Here is a 20,026-nt window from a genome sequence, read left to right as displayed (position 1 = left end):
TGACCTTGTTCAGTTAAAAAATTTAGAAAATGTGATTTATTAGAATTAGTTAGAGATGTTAAAATGGGCTCAAAGTAACATAGTGTTTATGAGTTGGAAATAACTAACGTCGAAAACCATATGATCTCCACCAAACATTCCGAGAGGGAAAGGACTGATACGAGGAGAAGTCATGCGGCAATGTATTTCCATTTCAGGCCGTTAAGACTCGTCTAGGGTGTTGACGTTGCCGCCAAGAGCTTCTTCCAAGCTCTTCTTTTCCGCAAGCCATCGTCTGAAGCCACCAGATGCCGCATCTCTGTAGAAACGCAAGCCATGTTGGCAATAAACTCGAGTATCTTCAGCTTTAGCTCTCTTGGTAGACGCATCAAGCACGGTGGAAGCTCCAAGCCAGACTTATCGCAAAGACCAAAGGGGTAGAAATATCATCTTTCACCATCCTCCAGAACACAAACACCTCGCGGTAGCTACTGGAAGAGGCTTGTTTCACAAACTTCAAAGTATCCATAACTAAATCAACAACGGGCACAACAAACCTATTGACCCTTTGCACCATATGTCCACTTAAAGATCCGTAGACTACAAAAGTATTACTTAAGCTCTGAAACCTCAGAGTAACAAACTCAATCATCTTCTTGGTATCTTTAGTTATCGCAGGCAGAGTATACCTTAGGGATAGAGAAAGCAACTCATTTGAAAAGCTAAACCTATCAGAGCAGCCATGATTATATTGTTCAACAGCACGAATCCGGATCCTAACATTACCGCATGAACTGACGTAGCCAAGGTAGTCAAGTCACTGGTATCACCGGCTTTCTCAATTAAAATCTTCTTCAAGAAGAATGGTTCGCTTAACTTAACCTTTTGCTCCCATTACCCTCCTTCAAATCCATCGAATCTGATTGTGAATCTAGGAATCGATGCGCCTCGGACGATGTTTGAGATATATGATGTTATAATGAAAAAAAAAATTGTTTTAACTTTTAAAGACTGAAAATTAATATTTTAAATATTATATATTTTTTCATATCTTTGTAGATATTCCTAAATAAACATTTTCCTATGATTAACAGCAATAAGTTTGTCAAAATTTTATGGGCGTTTATTATGTTTGATTAGTTCGTTAAAAATCTTTGGAATTTGTACATTTTTAAGATATAATATATTTTTGTAAGTTAAATATTTTATGTCAAATTTTCAAAAAATATTATATTAACTATTTTGATCAATTTTATTTGTTAGTTTAATATTTTATTTTCATTTCACTTTAAAAATTGATTCACGTGAAATTTCTTGAAAAAAAATTGTGAAACTCTGCATAAAACATCTAATAGTTGGCTAAACCTGAAAATTCTTGTGTAGTTTCTTGAGATTAATAAGATTAGTAGGTGCATTATATGGAAATTATATATTATGCTTATATATCGCATTGTTAGAATAATAATAAGTATTGAGAAAATCAATGTTGATTTTAAATAGTTTAGAAATCAAAAGTTTTGGTATTTTAAAGTCTTAGAAGAAGTTTTAGACGTAGTAATAATGATCTTCTTTAAAAAATAACCTAAAATTTATGGTTAACAAAAAACTAACTTTTTGTTTTGCTATATCCACCCTAAAATTTCAAATAATTCACAAAAAATATCATTATTTATTTATTTTCCAAATATGCTAGTTTTACTCAAACATTTTCATCTTCATCACTAAAACTTCATTGTCTTCAATATCACCAACCCATTAACAACCAAAACAAGCTTTAAATTTAAATGCACTAGAACTCGGTTTATACATTTTTTCTCATTTTTACACATAAATCAATTATCCTAAATATCCTCTCTCATTCATCCTAAAAATTCAAACTTTTGGATTTCAAAATTATATTTCTATTAAAATTAATCAAGTTTGATGATTTTTGGTCAATAACGAGTAGATATCTTTCTTTGGGAAGTTATAAGTGCTTGGAAAAACTAAACATGATCACCGAATCTATGTATGATATTCAAAATTTTCAGATTTTTTTTTCAATAAAAGACTTCTCGAGAAGTAATCCACCAAGAAGACTTTTAGGCTGTAACTGGTTTTTCCTAAAAGGAATACATGGAATAAAAAGAAGATTTATGTGTGGAATGGAAAAAAATGGAATGATAAATAAAATGAGATAAAAACTGAAACTGTTATTGGAATTGGAATTATCATCCCACACATTCAGGGACCTTTTTAATATGGAACAAATGGAATATATTTTACAAAGGATTTGTTTTTAAGTTTTATTCCTTTTTGGAATATGTGGAAATGATTTTAAAAGGTTTTCCAAGTAACTGGTAATTTTTTTTTTGAATTCTATGGAATGATGTATTCCAAACAATTTCATTCCATAATTTTGCATTCCAATTGCAGCCTTAGAGAAGTCTCATGGTCAATTCATAAGTTAATTTTACTATTGACTATTTTATGAATGTTTCATAGAAAAATTCTAGAGAAATCCTAACTTTTCTTTGTATCAAAAAAATTGAGTTGATTTCCCAATAAGTCTCCGTAAAAACGAGGTTAGTTTTGAAATTGACCAAAATTTTTGTAGAAATTTGACATTTTTCATAGAAGACTTCTGAGACTTAAGTCAAACCCTTGGTTTTAAGAGCAGTCTACTAGAGAAGTTTTATAAAGTCAAATATGGTCTATTTTAAAACCAACCTACACAAACTTCTTGTGACACTTTGGAGACTTTATGTGGCAGTAAAAAAACTTCTCCAAATGTTTACTCACAACAGACTTCTCAAGAGGTCGGAGACTTTTCTATGAAAAAATTAAATTTCTGCAAAATTTTGATCAATTGCAAAATTAACATGATTATGAGAAAATACTTCTTGAGAAGTGTGCTTTGGTAAAATCAATAAAATTCCAAATACAAAAGTAACCAAATAATTCAAAAAAGAAAACCTTTTGAGAAGTTTGCTTTTAAGTCGATTTCTTGAGAAGTCTTCTTTGTCAATTTGTAATTGCAAAAATAACCTAAAAATTAAACTTCTGAAGAAGTATGTTGTTAGTAGACTTGTGAAGAAGTTTTTTTTGTTAAGTTAGTAAACTTGCATTTTCTTCTAAACTTAAAATGAATATTTAAGATTTTTGTGCTAACTCATGTATATTTTTTCAATATTAGAGCTCATGAATGAAATTTATAACTTAATGGTTAATATGATTTATTAATATTCATGTTTATTTATGTTTCTAACTAATAAGAACGGATTTTTCGAGAAGTATGTTGTTATAAATTTCTTGAACATGGGATGTTCATGTTTTCTAATATAGTTTAATGTCTTTTTAACATACATTTGTGATGTTAGATGTTAATTTGAACTTATGTATTATTTTTTTATTGTGTTTTGAGCTTATGTGATATTAAAAAGTGTGATATGTGTGAACGTTATTCTGTTGAACTTGTAGAAATTTAATTTTATTATAATTTTTTGTGTAATAACTATAACTTGTTATCATCCTTATCGTCCAATTTAAATTAAACTGATAGGGAGACAACACATGAGCAACCTTTTATGTTGCATAACCAGATTCTTAATCACTTATTTACAATGAGGACAGTAGTTTATGGTTACATCAACTTGAAAGTAAAAACAAAAAAAATTAGAGAAAGAGTTCTTTTATTTATTTATTGGATTGGAGACAAAGTTGATGTATAGTTTACAACATTATATAAACGATCAAGCTAAGAGCATGTTTCATCATTGTACATCCAGGAGCTGAAAGTGAAGAATGATTAGGAAGGCCCCTATACATCATATAGCAGACTTTTTCGAGAAATTTGTTAGTGCAGTATAGTTTAGCAGAATTCTTCGAGAAATCTTCTTATCCAAAATTAGAAGACTTCATGATGAAGTCAGCTAGTGCAAAATCCGTAGCAGACTTCATAATGAAGTCTTCTAATTTTGGTAAAGTTTCTTTAAATTTTTTAGTTTTCCTTTAAATTTAGTAGATATCTTATTGAAGCCTGCTCAAGAATTCTGCTAATGAAGTCTAATATCGTCCTCATATCTGAAAAATCTGAATATAAAAAAATGGTTTCAAAATAGAGAAACTTCAAAATAGATTTTTTTAACTTAAATATGAAGTAAACAATATAGTTTTATTTGAATCTAACACACAAAGGCTCAAATATACTTTATATTGTTTGGAATTAGAAATTTTACAACTAAAATTGTTACAAAAACATATATAATCATAATGAGTTAGAATATATAGTTTTATTTGGATTAACACACAAACAAATAAAAACATCAAAATTTAAAGATCTATATCTTACCCTTTTAGAGAGTAATTACAAGTACATTAAGGTGAACTAAAACTTTGTTTGAATTTAAGACAACAATAATTGAAAAATAAAATATTACCAATTCTGGTAGTTTGTATAGCAGACTTTTAGAGAAGTATCCTAGTGCATTACAGTTTAGCAGTCTGCAAATGAAATCTTCTAATGAAGTCTGAAGTCCTATATATTGTCCTCACTACTTTACTAAATATACCCTTAATATATATATTTTGAACATGATCTAGAAATAATTTGAGATGGCAATGCTTGGAGGTTTCGAATAAGGCCGCAGTATGATTGAATACTTTGGTAGTTTACTTTACTAGGGATTAACCCGGGCTACGCCCGGGATTTTTTTTTTTCTAATTTAAGTTGTTAAATTATTTATATTTAGGTTATGATATATATTTATATAAATGTTAAGATGCTTGTCATAATTAAAATTTATTTTTAAATTTTAACACGTTAAATTAACATATTTTTTACTATTTAAATATTTTTTTGTAATTTTGTTGGCTATCTAGTTATCATATTTAGCAAAACTATATGTTGAGTGTTGGAATAAATGTTTTAAATATTTAATTAAACTGCAGAGTATTTTCGGATCGACCACATGCTCAACAATCGATCGATCCGTAAAAAGATGGTCGATCTCCTTGGCTAGGTAAGTATAATTTTAGCAAAAATATCTTTGATTTTCATATATTAAGTATATAACTATTCTTTTGAATATTGTTTTTTTTAAATGTATTTTTTGATTAAATTATTATATTATAATGTTTATGTAAATATTTTTTGTGATGTTTGAATTTGTGTTGTTAGTATAAAATGGTAATCTTACATATGTTTAATGTAGTTTTTCCATTTTTTATGTTGTATGTTTACATATTATTTTTAAAAATAAAAATGTAAAATGGTAATCTTACATATGTTTAATGTAGTATTTCCATTTTTTATGTTGTATGTTTACATATATTTATTTTTTTCAAAATTATATATAATGTTTTTTGTTTTTTTTTTTATAAAACGGTAATGTTACATTATGGAGATAAGCCGTCTTTTTTTTTAAGTGAAAAATAATAATTTTACATATGTTTAATGTAGTTTTTCCATTTTTTATGCTGTATGTTTACATATTATTTATAATTTTCAAAAATTAGTAATATTAAAATGTAAAACTATATTTTATGCCACGTGTCATCTTTTGGAAAAAGTTTTTTTTGCTGATGTGGACGCTCTATGGAGCCTCAAAAGGTCTCTATTATTTATTTTTCTATATATTGAGTATTTCTCTTTCTTATACTTTATATTTAGTTAATATCTATATTTTATATTTTAATATAGATTTTAAATCTTAATGTATTTTTCTTTTTTTTATGTAAAACGGCAATGTTTAATTGAAGAACTTGTACAAATAGTCAAATAATTATATTTATGTTTTTTTTCTTCTTTTATAAAATGGTAATGTTACATTATGGAGATAAGCCGTTTTTTTAAGTTAAAAATGGTAATCTTTCATATGTTTAATGTAGTTTTTCCATTTTTTATGTTGTATGTTTACATATTATTTTTAAAAAATAAAAATGTAAAATGGTAATCTTACATATGTTTAATGTAGTATTTCTATTTTTTATGTTGTATGTTTACATATATTTAATATTTTCGAAATTATATATAATGTTTTTTGTTTTTTTTATAAAACGGTAATATTACATTATGGAGATAAGCCGTTTTTTTTTTAAGTGAAAAATGGTAATTTTACATATGTTTAATGTAGTTTTTCCATTTTTTATGCCGTATGTTTACAAATTATTTATAATTTTTGAAAATTAGTAATATTAAAATATAAAACTATATTTTATGCCACGTGTCATCTTTCGGGAGAAGTTTTTTTGCTGATGTGGACGCTCTATGGAGCCTCAAAATGTATTAATGTTAGAACCAATGCAAGTAAATTTGTCTAGGGATTAACCCGGGCTACGCCCGAGATTTTTATCTTTTTCTAATTTAAGTTGTTAAATTATTTATATTTAGGTTATGATATGTATTTATATTAATGTTAAGATACATGTCATAATTAAAATTTATTTTTAAATTTTAACACATTCAATTAACATATTTTTTACTATTTAAATATATTTTTGTAATTTTGTTGGATATCTAGTTATCATATTTAGCAAAACTATATGTTGAGTGTTGGAATAAATGTTTTAGATATTTAATTAAACTGCAGAGTATTTTCGGATCGACCACATGCTCAACAATCAATCGATCCGTAAAAAGATAGTCGATCTCCTTGGTCAGGTAAGTAAAATTTTAGCAAAAATATCTTTGATTTTCAAATATTAAGTATATAACTATTCTTTTGAATATCATTTTTTTGAATTGTATTTTTTGATTAAATTATTAAATTATAATGTTTATGTAAATGTTTTTTGTGATGTTTGAATTTGTGCTGTTAGTATATTTAACCTAGACGATATTGATGTTTAACAATTTATTTTTTCTGAAAATAGAAAATAATGATATATCAAAACGTATCTAATACTTGTTAAATGATAGTATAATGTAAATTACATCCATTATTTGAAAATAGCCATTTGTTGTTTTTATTTTTCTTAAAACAGAAATTATTTTTATTTAAAAACATTACACATATAATATAATAGTTTAAGTTTGGAAGATTAATCTATATATATAAATTATGCATATTTTAAAAAAAATAATTTAAGATATTATATATTGAGTAACTGAATAAAAGCTGAATTTCTTATCTTGAAAATGAAATATTTATATTTTTGTCTTCATGTTATACTCACCAATCCAGCATTGATATTTATAACTCAGTATGTTTTTTAAAAAACTTAGTTTTAAGTAATAAACAAATTTAATAAATTAAATTCATCACCTATAATGTTCTGTAAACTATATTTGAAAACTCTCTAAAATTATATTTTAAGCATAATATTACTATTATTTAATTTAAGTTATTTAAAGCATAATATATGCTAAACCAACTTAAATTATATTTACAATAGGACCATCCTAAACCGGTTAATAAACCAAAAACAATACTAAACCAACATGAACCAATACCTGATTCGGCGAGGAAAGAAGTGTTTACTTATATTATATATTTTACATTTTAAGATAGATGTTTAATGCTTAATGAACTTTTTCCATTTTTTTAAAAAAAATTGTGTATTTACTTATTATTATATATATAGTTCATATATTATATATTTACATTATTTACTTATTATTTATTTTCCTGTATATGTATTTTCATTTCTTGTACTTTTTATTTACTTAATATCTATTTTACATTTTAAGATAGATGTTTAAATCTTAATGTACATTTTCCATTTTCTTTAAATTTTATATTTCCATTTGTTATTCTTTCTATTTACGTAATATCTATATTTTAAATTTTAAGATATATTTTTAAATCTTAATGTAATTTTCCATTTTTAAATTGCGTATTTACTTATATTATATATTTACTTATTATTTATTTTTCTTTATATCGTGTATTTCTTTTTTTTTATACTTTCTATTTACTAATAATTTTATATTTTAAGATAGATTTACATTTTAAGATAGATGTTTAAATACTAATGTACTTTTTCCATTTTTTTTAATTGTGTATTTCCTTTTCTTATACTTTCTATTTGCGTAATCTCTATATTTTACATTTTAAGATATATGTTTAAATATTAATATACTTTTTCCATTGTTTTTAAGTTGTGTATTTCTTTTTCTTTTTCTTTCTATTTACTTAATATCTATATTTTACATTTTAAGATAGATGTTTGATATTTAATGTACTCTTTCCATATTTTAAAATTTGTGCATTTTCTTATTATTGTATATATAATTCATATATTTATATTTTATAATATTTACTTATTATTTATTTTTCTATATATTGAGTATTTCTCTTTCTTATACTTTATATTTAGTTAATATCTATATTTTATATTTTAAGATAGATGTTTAAATCTTAATATTTTTTTCCATTTTTAATGTAAAACGGGAATGTTTAATAGAAAAAACTTGGACAAATAGTCAAATAGTTATATTTATGTTTTTTTATCATTTTTTATAAAGTGGTAGTGTTACATTATGGAGATAAGCCATTTTTTTTAGTAAAAAATGGTAATATTACATATGTTTAATGTAGTTTTTCTATTTTTTTATGCTGTATGTTTACATATTATTGTTATTTTTAAATGTAAAATGGTAATCTTACGTATGTTTAATGTAGTATTTCCATTTTTTATGTTGTATGTTTACATATTATTTATTATTTTCGAAATTATATATAATGTTTTTTTTTACAAAATAGTTTTGTTACATTATGGAGATAAGCCGTTTTTTTTAGTGAAAAATGATTGTCTTACATATGTTTAATGTAGTTTTTCCAATTTTTATGTTTTATGTTTACATATTATTTTTTAAAAATAAAAATGTAAAATTGTAATCTTACATATGTTTAATGTAGTATTTCCATTTTTTATGTTGTATGTTTACGTATATTTATTATTTTTGAAATTATATATAATATATTTTTTTTAATAAAACGACAATGTTACATTATGGTGATAAGCCGTCTTTTTTTTTAAGTGAAAAATGGTAATTTTACGTATGTTTAATGTAGTTTTTTCATTTTTTATGCTGTATGTTTACAAATTATTTATAATTTTGGAAAATTAATAATATTAAAATGTAAAACTATATTTTATGCCACATGTCATCTTTCGGGAGAAGTTTTTTTTGCTGATGTGGACGCTTTATGGAGCTTCAAAAGGTCCCTTTTATTAGTAAGAATTTGTTTATTCTAAATTTCTTGCTTTTATATCACTGATAATATTACGATATATATCTAATGTAATATTTTTATTTCTTTACATTGTATATTTACTTATTAGTTTAATGCAATGTTTCTGTTTATTTATTTACTTATTATTTATTTTTTTTTATATTGCAAATTTACTTATTATTTATTTTCTACTTTTTTAAATAATAATAACATGTGTCATCTTTCGGGAGAATTGTTTTTGCTGATGTGGACGCTCTATGGAGCCTCAAAAGGTCATTTTTATTAGTATAGATTTTTAGCATATTATTTGTTTATTTTTCCCCAAATATTGTCTTGGTTCTTCATCAATTGGGATAAGTAGAGATGAATGGACCGAACCTTAATTTTTAATGAGTGTAAAACTATTAATTCTTACACCATAAATTGGATGAGTCATGACTAATATATAAGGAACTTTGATAAATCTACTCATTGTCAATTGATTTAAGTTTTAAGTTTATAAAACCTAACATGGTATCAGAGCCTCTCAACTAGTTACAAAAATGTTTTGTTAATCGATCCATATGTAATCCTGCACTGATTTATGCTTCCGTATAAGAATGATTGTCGATGATGCCTAGAAAATCCATTATCTCGAGTGGGAATAATGAGATTAGTAGAGATTAATGGGTTATGGGTTTTAATTTTTAAAAGTGTGCAAAAGTATAAACTTTTACCTCGGAAATTTAGATATTGACACATGTAATTTATCAATAATATGGATCAGTCACTAATTATCAATTAATTTTATGTTTGAAACTTATAAAACTTAACATCTTGGTCGTATTTTAAGAGTTTTGTAGTTGGCACACAGATATATTATTAATATTTATTAGATTTAAGTTTTTGAATTTCAAATTTACAGATATTTTGAGTACAAAACAGTTAGGTGGGTTTGTCTTGTTGGTTCATAAAGTATAGTGATCTTGAAAGAAACCTACCACTATATAATATTAGTGGCAAACTTGGGAACGCCATTATTAGAAGGTTTTATTAGAATATTTTAGTAAATAATAAAATAAAAATGATATTTAAATATTGTTGAGTATTTTACAAAATTAAAAAAAAAAACTCAAATCCAATAGTTTTTCAAGAAGATGGTCTTATGAGAGATTGTGTTTGAGATACGGTGATGTTACACAAGATCTTCTAAAAGCAGGTAACTAAATCACATTTTTTTTAATTTGTCACGTTTCATTCGGTCAACCACGAGGTGCGATACTTTTTTTCTTTGTTAGTGAAACATAAAAGTTGGACGACACAAGTTGCTTAATTTTAAAATAGACAAACATATGGCTGTTCCAACAATGGCTGTTGAAGACAAACAATCTAAGGCCACTTGTAGTATGCGTTCAATTCAAACCAAAAGGAAAGCAGCAACGGTTGTGTTTTTATTCACATAAGTAAGAAAGTTAGATCATCGTCATGGGAAATTTCTTTGAAGTTTCTATTAACCAATCACATTCATCTATTACGTCTGTTCATTTATTTTTCTTTTGATAAAGTTAGATCATCGTCATTTTTTTTTTTTGAAAGAAAAAAAGTCAGTTTCTCTCTGACCCGCTTATCAATGCAGTCCCATTGGGCCACCCCTGGCCATGCTTCCGCCGCGAAACCTCAGTCACCTACCTCCGGTGATGCTCTCTTGTCTCCTCCATTCCCGCCTGACCCCCCTGACCCTCCGTCCTCCCTTTCACCCATCTAATTCCCTCCATTATCAGTCACTCCTATTAAAACTTCCTGTTCTGCTAGTCGTAGATCTCATCTCCTCCCCCTAACTACTGATGTCTCTCAGACTCAGAAACAATCTGTCGCTGTAGCAGATACCACTATGGTCCAGTCTTCTCCTGAAAACTGTCCAACTATTACCATTCCTTCCCTAAACCAAACTGAGATTGGATCTCACTCAACTGTTCCTGCTACAGGAAACCCTAACCAAACTTCATCCTCTAACCCAACCATCTCTCTCTCTGTAAATTCCACAGACCGTTATAAACTCCTTTCTCCTTCAACTAAATCTCCTCTCTTAACCAACAAAGCTCTCAACCTGCCACCTCCCATTAATCACCTTCCACCCTCTGTTCAAGTAAACGCCGCTACCCCTACTGTTCAATCTACCCCTCATTCCTCATCCTACACCTCTCCTCCTGTTGCAGTCCTCCAAACTACCTCTACGCTGGCCGACCAGTTAAGAATCAAAGGAGATAAGTCTCTAAAACGTCTTGCTCCATTGAAGCTAGCAGAGAATGGTAGACCTCGTGTCTTGATACCTGATTCTGTCTTCCACAAAGGAGCGGAATTGCATAAAGACTTTATTATATGCTACTTCAACGGTCGCCCCCCTCCGTTCGGCCAAATTCAGAGTGTTCTTTCTCACATGTGGGGAAAGGGAAGAAAGCTCGAGATTCATAATAACCCCTTGCAGCGCTCAGCCATTGTTAGAATCCCAAGCGACTACCTCAGACAAAAAATTCTAGAGAAAAATATTTGGTATGTCGGGGACTCTATGTTTCACACAGCACAGTGGTCCTCAGCTCACTCTGCTGCTACCCCTCCTCTCAGCTCCATCCAGATATGGGCCCATCTTACTGGAGTTCCTCTTCACCTCAGGTACCAGCATAGTCTCAGTCTAGTTGCTGGCTTAGTGGGCGATCCTAAGGAAACTGATGACTTCACGCTAAACTTAGTTAGCCTCACCTTGTCTCATGTTAAAGTGGAAGTGGACCTCACTAGACCGCTTCCTCGTGTTGTTGAGTTTGAGAGACAGAGTGGAGAAGTTGTAGAAGTTCAGGTCGACTATCCTTGGCTACCCCCGACCTGTTCTCATTGCAAAGAACTAGGCTATGTGGTACGCAACTGCCTGATGTACACACCGCCAAAGAACCCCCCTGCTGAGACAGAATCTGCACAGAACAAGAAAGATAAAGTCCATGTTAGCGCTTCGCGTAAGCAGGCTCCTGGGGAGTTCCTAAGGGAAAAAATTACGTACCCGTCAAGAAAACCAACCCTGCAACTACCACTGGTCCTCTACCTTGTCCTTCTCCCGTCCCACCTATTGACCAACCTCCTCCTCTCTTTGTTTCTTTACCCTCCAGCCCTTTGGCTTCTCGGAGAAACCCTATTCCAAACCCTTTTCCATTTTTCTCCAAAACCTCTCTCCCTTCAACTTCTCTCCAAAGTCCTTCTGAAAGCCTACTAAACCTTCCTTAAAGCATTGTCGCTCTTCACCTTCCTTGTCTCCCCCCTCTCAGCCGAAACCCTCTTTCAACTCCTCTAATGTCCCCCCACTCCTAGCCTTTCCTAATATAGGAACCTTAAACTACTTAAAGAATTCATCTTTTTCTGACCCTTATCTTTCTAACCCTTTTTTACCCCTTCAAACTCCAGATACCCAGATACCCTCCAGCTCGCTGGAGACCCCCTTTATCTTCTTAATGAGTGTGAAACTCTTTTTTTGGAACATTCGTGATCTAAATGACCCGAATAAACATCGGCCTTTTATGGATTGGCTCAATAGCCATAGACCCATTTTTGGTAGTATTTTAGAAACATATATCAAGGAACTCTCTCTGGCCTCCCTTATGAACTCTGTATGCAGAGGCTGGCATTATACCTCCAACCACTTATCTGATGAAGACGGTCACATTGTACTCATTTGGAAGGATCCGACTAAGGTGTGTGTTCTGTCACAATCTCGCCAAACGATCACTTGTGAGCTTCAGCTACCCAATTGCTCTCCCATTATCTACACTGCTATTTACGCATCTAACCTCAGTGAGGAAAGGAACAACCTATGGGTTGAGCTCTTGAATCTCCATACTACCTATGATCTTGCCTCTACACCCTAGATAATATGTAGAGACTTCAATCAAATACTCTTTAGTAGCGACCACTCGGCTTTCAATTACAACAAACACTCCTCTCGGATGTTCCTATTCAGAGACTGTCTTCATCAGCTAGGTGTATTTGATCTAAGATACCAAGGCCCCACCCACACCTGGTCAAACAAAAGACTCATATCCCCTGTTGCTAAGAAGTTGGATAGGTGCCTCACTAACAATTTCGTTATCAATCTCTTCCCGCATGCCTCTGCTTCTTTCCTTCCACCTGTCCCATCTGATCACTCTCCCTGCCTACTCGACCTTGCCTTCGTCCTACCTAAAACTGGTACCCAACCCTTCAAATTCCTAAACTACCTTACTAAACACCCGAGCTTTCTGGAGGTAGTGTCTGACGCTTGGTCTCAAGTCGGAAGCGTGTCTGCCAACCTAACCTCACTGTGTTGGAAGCTGAAATGCATCAAGAGAAGTTTAAAACCACTAAATAGAGAGTTTTCAAATATTCAGGAGAGAGTAAAAACTACTCACAGTTTGTTACAAGTTGCGCAGGTACAAGCACTCACTGACCCTTCGCCAGAAACATTTGAAGCAGAACATGTCCTTTATGAGAAGTGGCAGTTGCTCAGGCAGATAGAAGAATGCTTTTACAGACAGAAATCCAGGATCAACTGGCTTCGAGAGGGGGACCTCAATACTACCTTCTTTCATAGGGTTTGCCAGTCACGTGCCAGCTTCAACGCTATTAGATATTTTCTACTCAGCTCCGGTGCTCTTGTTACTGACCCTCTACAGATGAGTGCACATGCCATCAACCATTTTAAATATGTGCTTGGACCTGATCATCCATTGCCACTTCTACTCCATTCCTCTACTGCTTGGTTTCGTGGCCTCACTGACTTCATGTGCTCGCAGCAACAAAAAGACAAAATCCTCCTCATGCCAAATTCAGAAGAGATCACTAAAGTCATGTTCTCCCTCAACCCTAACAAAGCTCCCGCCCCTGACAGTCTTTCATCTGCATTCTACAAAGCTGCTTGGACCCTTATTGGAACTGAAACCGTGAAATCTATCCAACACTTCTTCAACTCGGGCTTCCTTCCAAAAACTGCTAACTCCACTATCTTATCCATGGTGCCAAAGTTCCCTGGAGCCTCACGTATTACTGACTACCGTCCGATCTCCTGTCTCAATACCATTTACAAGGTAATCTCTAGACTGTTGGTGAAGCGGCTGAAGCCAATCTTGCAAGACCTTATACTCCCGAACCAAACGGCTTTTGGGGAGGGTCGCTTGCTAGTGGAAAATACAGTGTTAGCAAGTGAACTTGTGAATGGTTATCATAGGAATAAGGGTTCAAAAAAGATTACCATAAAAGTGGACATAGCTAAGGCTTTTGATACACTTTCGTGGGAGTTCCTCTTCGCTGCATTGGAAAGCTTTGATCTTCCGGATCCCTTCCTCCGTGTACTCCGTGCCTGCATAACAACAACAACCTTACGGTAGGATATAACGGTACAGTAAGTGGTTTCTTCAAGGGTAAAAGAGGGCTTAGGCAAGGAGATCCCTTGTCGCCGTACCTATTCGTGATTGCGATGAACTGCTTGTCCATGATGCTGGATAAGGTTGCTAGGTCTGGTAATCTCTCATACCACCACCAGTGTCAAAAGACCAGGTTGACCCATCTTTCTTTTGCGGATGATCTCCTCATATTTATAGATGGTTCCATCGAATCAGTCCAAATGGTTCTTCAGATCCTCCATGACTTTGAAAGGCGCTCGGGATTAGCTTTTAGTATCCAAAAGTCAAGATTCTTTGCTTCTGGCCTCTCAGAGGAAGAGATCTCTGCTATTCATGTGTCCACTAGCATGCTTTGTGGTTCTCTCCCAATGCGTTACTAAGGAGTTCCCCTTTGCACAAAGAAGCTTAACCTAGTCAATTGTGAGCCCCTTCTTCAGCAAATAAAGACGCGCTTCTCTTCTTGGTCTGCTAAGTCCCTGTCGTTTGCAGGTAGACTGCTCCTCATCAAAACCGTAATTGCTGGAATCTCAATTTTCTGGTGCTCAAGTTTCATACTGCCAAAAGCCTGCATTAATAGAATAAACTCTCTTTGTGGCCTGTTTCTTTGGAATCGAAAAAGTGAGGGACATCAAACAGCAAAAGTGGCTTGGGAAACGGTGACACTTACCAAAGATCAGGGAGGACTTGGGGTCAAGGACCTTCATTCCTGGAATCTAGCGTGTATCCTCAAACTGATATGGATGATCTTCTTTCGCCCAACATCTGTATGGGTCTCCTGGTTTAAAGAAGTGATCTTAAGAGGGGACATAAACAACTACTGGACCATAAACACAAGTTCATCTTTCTCCTGGCTAGTTAATAAAATGATCAAGACAAGGAGTCAAATTTACCCACTACTACGAAGAAGGCTAGTCAATGGTGAGTCGACAAGCTTTTGGGTCGATAACTGGTCTCCATTTGGGAACCTATACAACTACCTTGGAGCCTCGACTTCAAGATTTGGTATCCTCAGAACTGCCACGGTTGCTTCGCTGTATGATCATGATCATGATCACTGGCTCCTCCCACCTGCAAGATCAGAAAACCAGTTAGCTCTTCACGTTTATTTAACTACGGTCAATCTCAGCGATGATCAAGACCAATATGAGTGGGATGTGGCAGGCAAAACTAGTTCCCGGTATAGCACTGGTGAGGTCTACACTTACTTGAAAGGCCATGTTCCTCTAGTTCCTTGGACGCAGCTGGTCTGGTTTTCTTATGGAATCCCACGGCACAGCTTCTTAACATGGCTAGTCATGCTTAACCGATGCCCTACACGCGACCGACTACTTCAGTGGGGACTTGATGTTGATCCCAAATGTCTACTCTGTAACAACAGCAACGAATCACAAAATCACCTGTTCTTTGATTGCTCCTACAGCGGCTTCATTTGGAGGATGATATCAGATAGGTGTCAGCTGCAGCTCACTACTTCTTGGGAGGACTTAATCCAACAACTACTCGCTTCTCCGCGTAATAAGGACCTTCGCCGTTTAACTCTCCTAGCGTTTCAGGGTTCACTCTACTGGCTATGGCCTGAAAGGAACACAAGACTTCATCAACAATCCTTCAGAACTGCGGAATCAATCTTCTCCACCATTGATAAACAGCTAAGGAACTGTGTCCAGAGCTTTCGCCACTCAAACCCTCGAGCCTCCTCTGCGATGATGCAACTTTGGTTTCTCAGATCATAGTCGTTGTTTGCCTTCCCCACCGTAACTCTCTTCTACTAGGCCTCTTTCAATGAAGTGGACTGGAAATGTTCCATTGATATGTGTTTTAAATTTAATTCTATTGGGTCTTGCCCTTTAAAACTATGGCATTTAGGCATGTATAACTTTTTTTTCTGCTGTTTTAATATGAATACCTTTTTACAAAAAAAAAAGTCTATTCATTTACATTAGTGTCATTAGGTAAAATAATTATCAAAAGAAATAAAATCACACAACAATGCATGCACCTCTATCTCAGCCGTTGGATCCATTCCAAGAAAAAAAAAACGATCGAATCATTTGAGTAACAGCCTGTATAATGGCCGTACGAAAGAGATAGAAGTTTCAAAATTCAGTGGTTTCTGTCCTTTTCGAATATGATAAGCAAATTGTGATAACCTATCCCGAAAATCAGATTAATGACTCACGAGTCACAACATCTCTATATGAATTATGTAGATAGAGAGTGACGTCTTTATCAATCTATATCTCTCTTGTCCCCACTACTTTATTTTTAATCCCTTATTAACGGATTATATAATTCGCTTACCATTTTTTTTTATTAATATAATGTTATTAGTTTAAAGAGAAGCATCTTTTTTTATTTATATTATTAAAATATTTTTAGTTTACAAAAATGAAAAGAATATTTCATTCACAATATTTTATAGGGGTTAAATTTTATAGATTAAAATTTTAACTATTTTATTAGACTATTTGATATATTTTATGTATGATAAATGCATATCATAAAATACAAATTCACTTTCATATTAAGTTCGATAAAATACAAAAAAAATTAGACATGAAATTCATTTTTAAGAGAAAATAACAAAATGCTTTGTCTATGTTTATATAAAAATTGATATATATGGTAACTATTAATTTCTTTTGGTTTTTATGTTCTACAAAAGTCCATACTGAGCTCAGAATTGGGTTCGGTTAAAGATATGATTAACACTAAGATATACAGAATAACTTTTGAAAAATTAAAATTTGAATATTATAAGGAAAAATTTGGAAAAATACTCTAGTAAGAGATTTTACTTTGAAAACTATACTGTTTTTTTTTTATTCTTTTGAAAGCTACATTTATTTATAAACTAAAAGACTAAATTACCCTTGACCAATAAAGACTAAAAGATATAACTAAAAAATTACGTTTATTACATTCACTTGTGAATGTGTGATAGATCGGAATATTTCGTGATCGTAGTGTAAAAATATAAGATATAAGACTGGTTTGAGTATTTAGATTCGTCTCATATATAAGTTAGAGACCTATTACATGTAAAAATAAATGCATCAAACTGTAGCATCTTAATAAAGAGAGTTTATGCCTAAAGTGACAGAGAAGCGGATATCATAAGTTAAGCTTCCTACCGACAAGGTAAACATCAACAGAGTTAAGTCTCTCTTTTCTACTATGTGATGACGTAGTACGTGAAGTGCTTGTTATAGGTCTCCAAAATTAGGATTGAAAGGTTTATAAATCTTTCTTAAGTAAACATATATATCCCATGATGTTGGACAAAAAGATAACATTCAACCGCAAGAAAATTAACATTCTCAAAAGTTTATAACAGTCGGACGTCAATTTACACGAGGTTTCAATATCCTTAGAATCAGATGGATTCTTATCTCGTCATTCCCTTCTACGTCTTTTTTTTTTCTCAAACAAAGAATACTACCTAGAGGTCCTGTTCTGCATCTTCTTTGCCGCCACCTGGATTTATGACATGAATTCTTTCATAACTAAGCAATCTGAAAAATGTTCAATACAATCACTAGCAAATCTTACATGGTTTCGTATGAATTAAACACCTAATAAAAACAATTTTCAGTACCACAACATACAATTTGATTAGGAAATTAAAATGTGACCTTGACCTACGTACATACATAATTTAAAATAATAAAAATGTAATTTTAATTTAAATCATGGCAAAAATGTCTTATCATATATAAAATAGTGTAGTTTTCAAAAAATCAAATAAGCAGTGCATTTTAAAATTTTGAAATCCTAAATAAGGTATTTTCCTAATTAAATTTGGATAAATACATGTACTTGAGATTTTATTTTGAAAACTATAATTCCATTTATCTTTTTTTAAAACTACACTTTTATTTAAGTTAATGACTAAATACCCAATCTAAAAAAAATATATTTATTTTACAGATTTTTTTTTTGTTTTTAAATAACACTCCTAAATCTGTGTATAATATCCTATTATACGATATCTTACATTTATTTTGATGAAAAGACTAAAAATTTGATGTTTTCCCATTTTCTCTATCTCCTCACTCCTTTATGGGTCTCCATTTATTTGTATCATCTTGTTCTTCCCCTAGCTCTCCGTTTTTGTAGGGCTTATATGTTTGTGTTATTTTGTCACCAATATTCTTAGGTGTAATTTGATTTTGTATATTCTCGTCATCTAATCTCGTAGACATCGGCTCTTTGTATAGCCAACATCTATGGCTGCAGCAGTTTCGTCATATGATTTCTTATCATGTTAAGATTATTATTACATCTTTTAAAAGAAGACCTGAATAAGCTTTCTATATAGCCTTTTGCTTTTCTTTTGATTCAGAAAACATCAAAAGTAGTATATTTACACAGTACGATAATCTTTATATATAGTTCGATGTGTCTCATGAGTGATAGATCTTCTACATTCCAATTCTGTATCCCACAGACATCAAAGTAAGTTCCCAAAACATGTTTTGAATGCTCAAGACACACACTTTAGACCTGAAATTTAGACCAGTTTACCGAGATCATCATACATAAACAATTGGGATACATTTCCTCTGAAATTGACATAATGAAGTAAGCACATACATCCACTAATTCAAAAATTCACATACTTCGATGCTGCTGTGATAGATTTTTTCTCTCTTGCTACTGCAAAGATCTACGAAGATACATGAAATCAGGAAAATTGTATTATCATAAACATAAACAATAATAATAGTAATTTTGAATTTGTAATTTAGTAGTAATTAGAATAAGTAATTTTTTATTCAAATTTGGATTAAAATGTCTTATCACATTTCAAAAAGTGTACTTTTCAAAACTTAACAATATAAATATATTATTCAAATTTTAAACTATAAATAGAGTATTTTTCAAATTATTGTATAAATAAACTTAATACTTTTTATTTTAAGAGATTTGAAACAATCCAAAATAAATGGAAGAACTTTTAGTGATTATCGTCAAACACCAAAAATCATTATCACAATTCACACACAACCTATTGGAAGAACCAATCAGCCTCTAAATTAAGTAGCAATTTGCTTCGTAAGCGACTACGTGGTCATGTGAAATTTAATATTTTCTGTAGGTCTCCCATAGTTTAGTTTATAATACATTGACAAAACAAGGTCTTTGAAATTTAGATAAAAAGAATCGAAGACTTTCGAAATGATAGTGTTTATATAATGTATATTTGACAAGTTCTGATTTAACATGGACCGGGGACACTGTTAGACCACTTATCACATCCAACTCGTTTAAATGAACAAATGATTGCGTTTATAATCAAGAAATTTTCTCAATCCAATACAAAAAGTCGAAATAGAGAAAGTGGATTAGACGCAAACAGATTTACTAGACCAAAACCTAAGCTGACTTTAATCAACAACGAGTTTGATGAGACTGGAATAAGAAGTGCATTTTTTCCTAGATTTAAAACTGACTCAAAACATAAAGTCAACCACAAAACTAACATATGTT

The 20,026-nt window shown here is 31.3% G+C and overlaps 1 protein-coding gene and 1 pseudogene across 1 annotated transcript; one reads left to right on the top strand and one right to left on the bottom strand.

Annotated features, from left to right (window-relative positions):
- Window positions 1-21: 21 nt before the first annotated feature.
- On the bottom strand, window positions 22-10,877 carry LOC106383482 (annotated as a pseudogene).
- A 4,519-nt stretch (window positions 10,878-15,396) lies between these two features.
- On the top strand, window positions 15,397-16,266 carry LOC111203735. The gene has a single exon (XM_022697739.2). The coding sequence runs from the start codon at window positions 15,397-15,399 to the stop codon at window positions 16,264-16,266; it is 870 nt and encodes a 289-aa protein (XP_022553460.2).
- The last annotated feature ends 3,760 nt before the right edge of the window (window positions 16,267-20,026 follow it).

This window comes from Brassica napus, chromosome C3 (genome assembly GCF_020379485.1).
Source record: "Brassica napus cultivar Da-Ae chromosome C3, Da-Ae, whole genome shotgun sequence".
Classification (NCBI taxonomy): domain Eukaryota; kingdom Viridiplantae; phylum Streptophyta; class Magnoliopsida; order Brassicales; family Brassicaceae; genus Brassica; species Brassica napus.
Note: the sequence above shows the minus strand (reverse complement) of the source record. Positions and strands in the feature narration are given on the sequence as shown.

What these genes read in the sequence shown, in the direction of transcription:
- LOC111203735 (XM_022697739.2), top strand. Translation starts at nt 15,397, where the DNA reads ATGATCAAGACAAGGAGTCAAATTTACCCACTACTACGAAGAAGGCTA.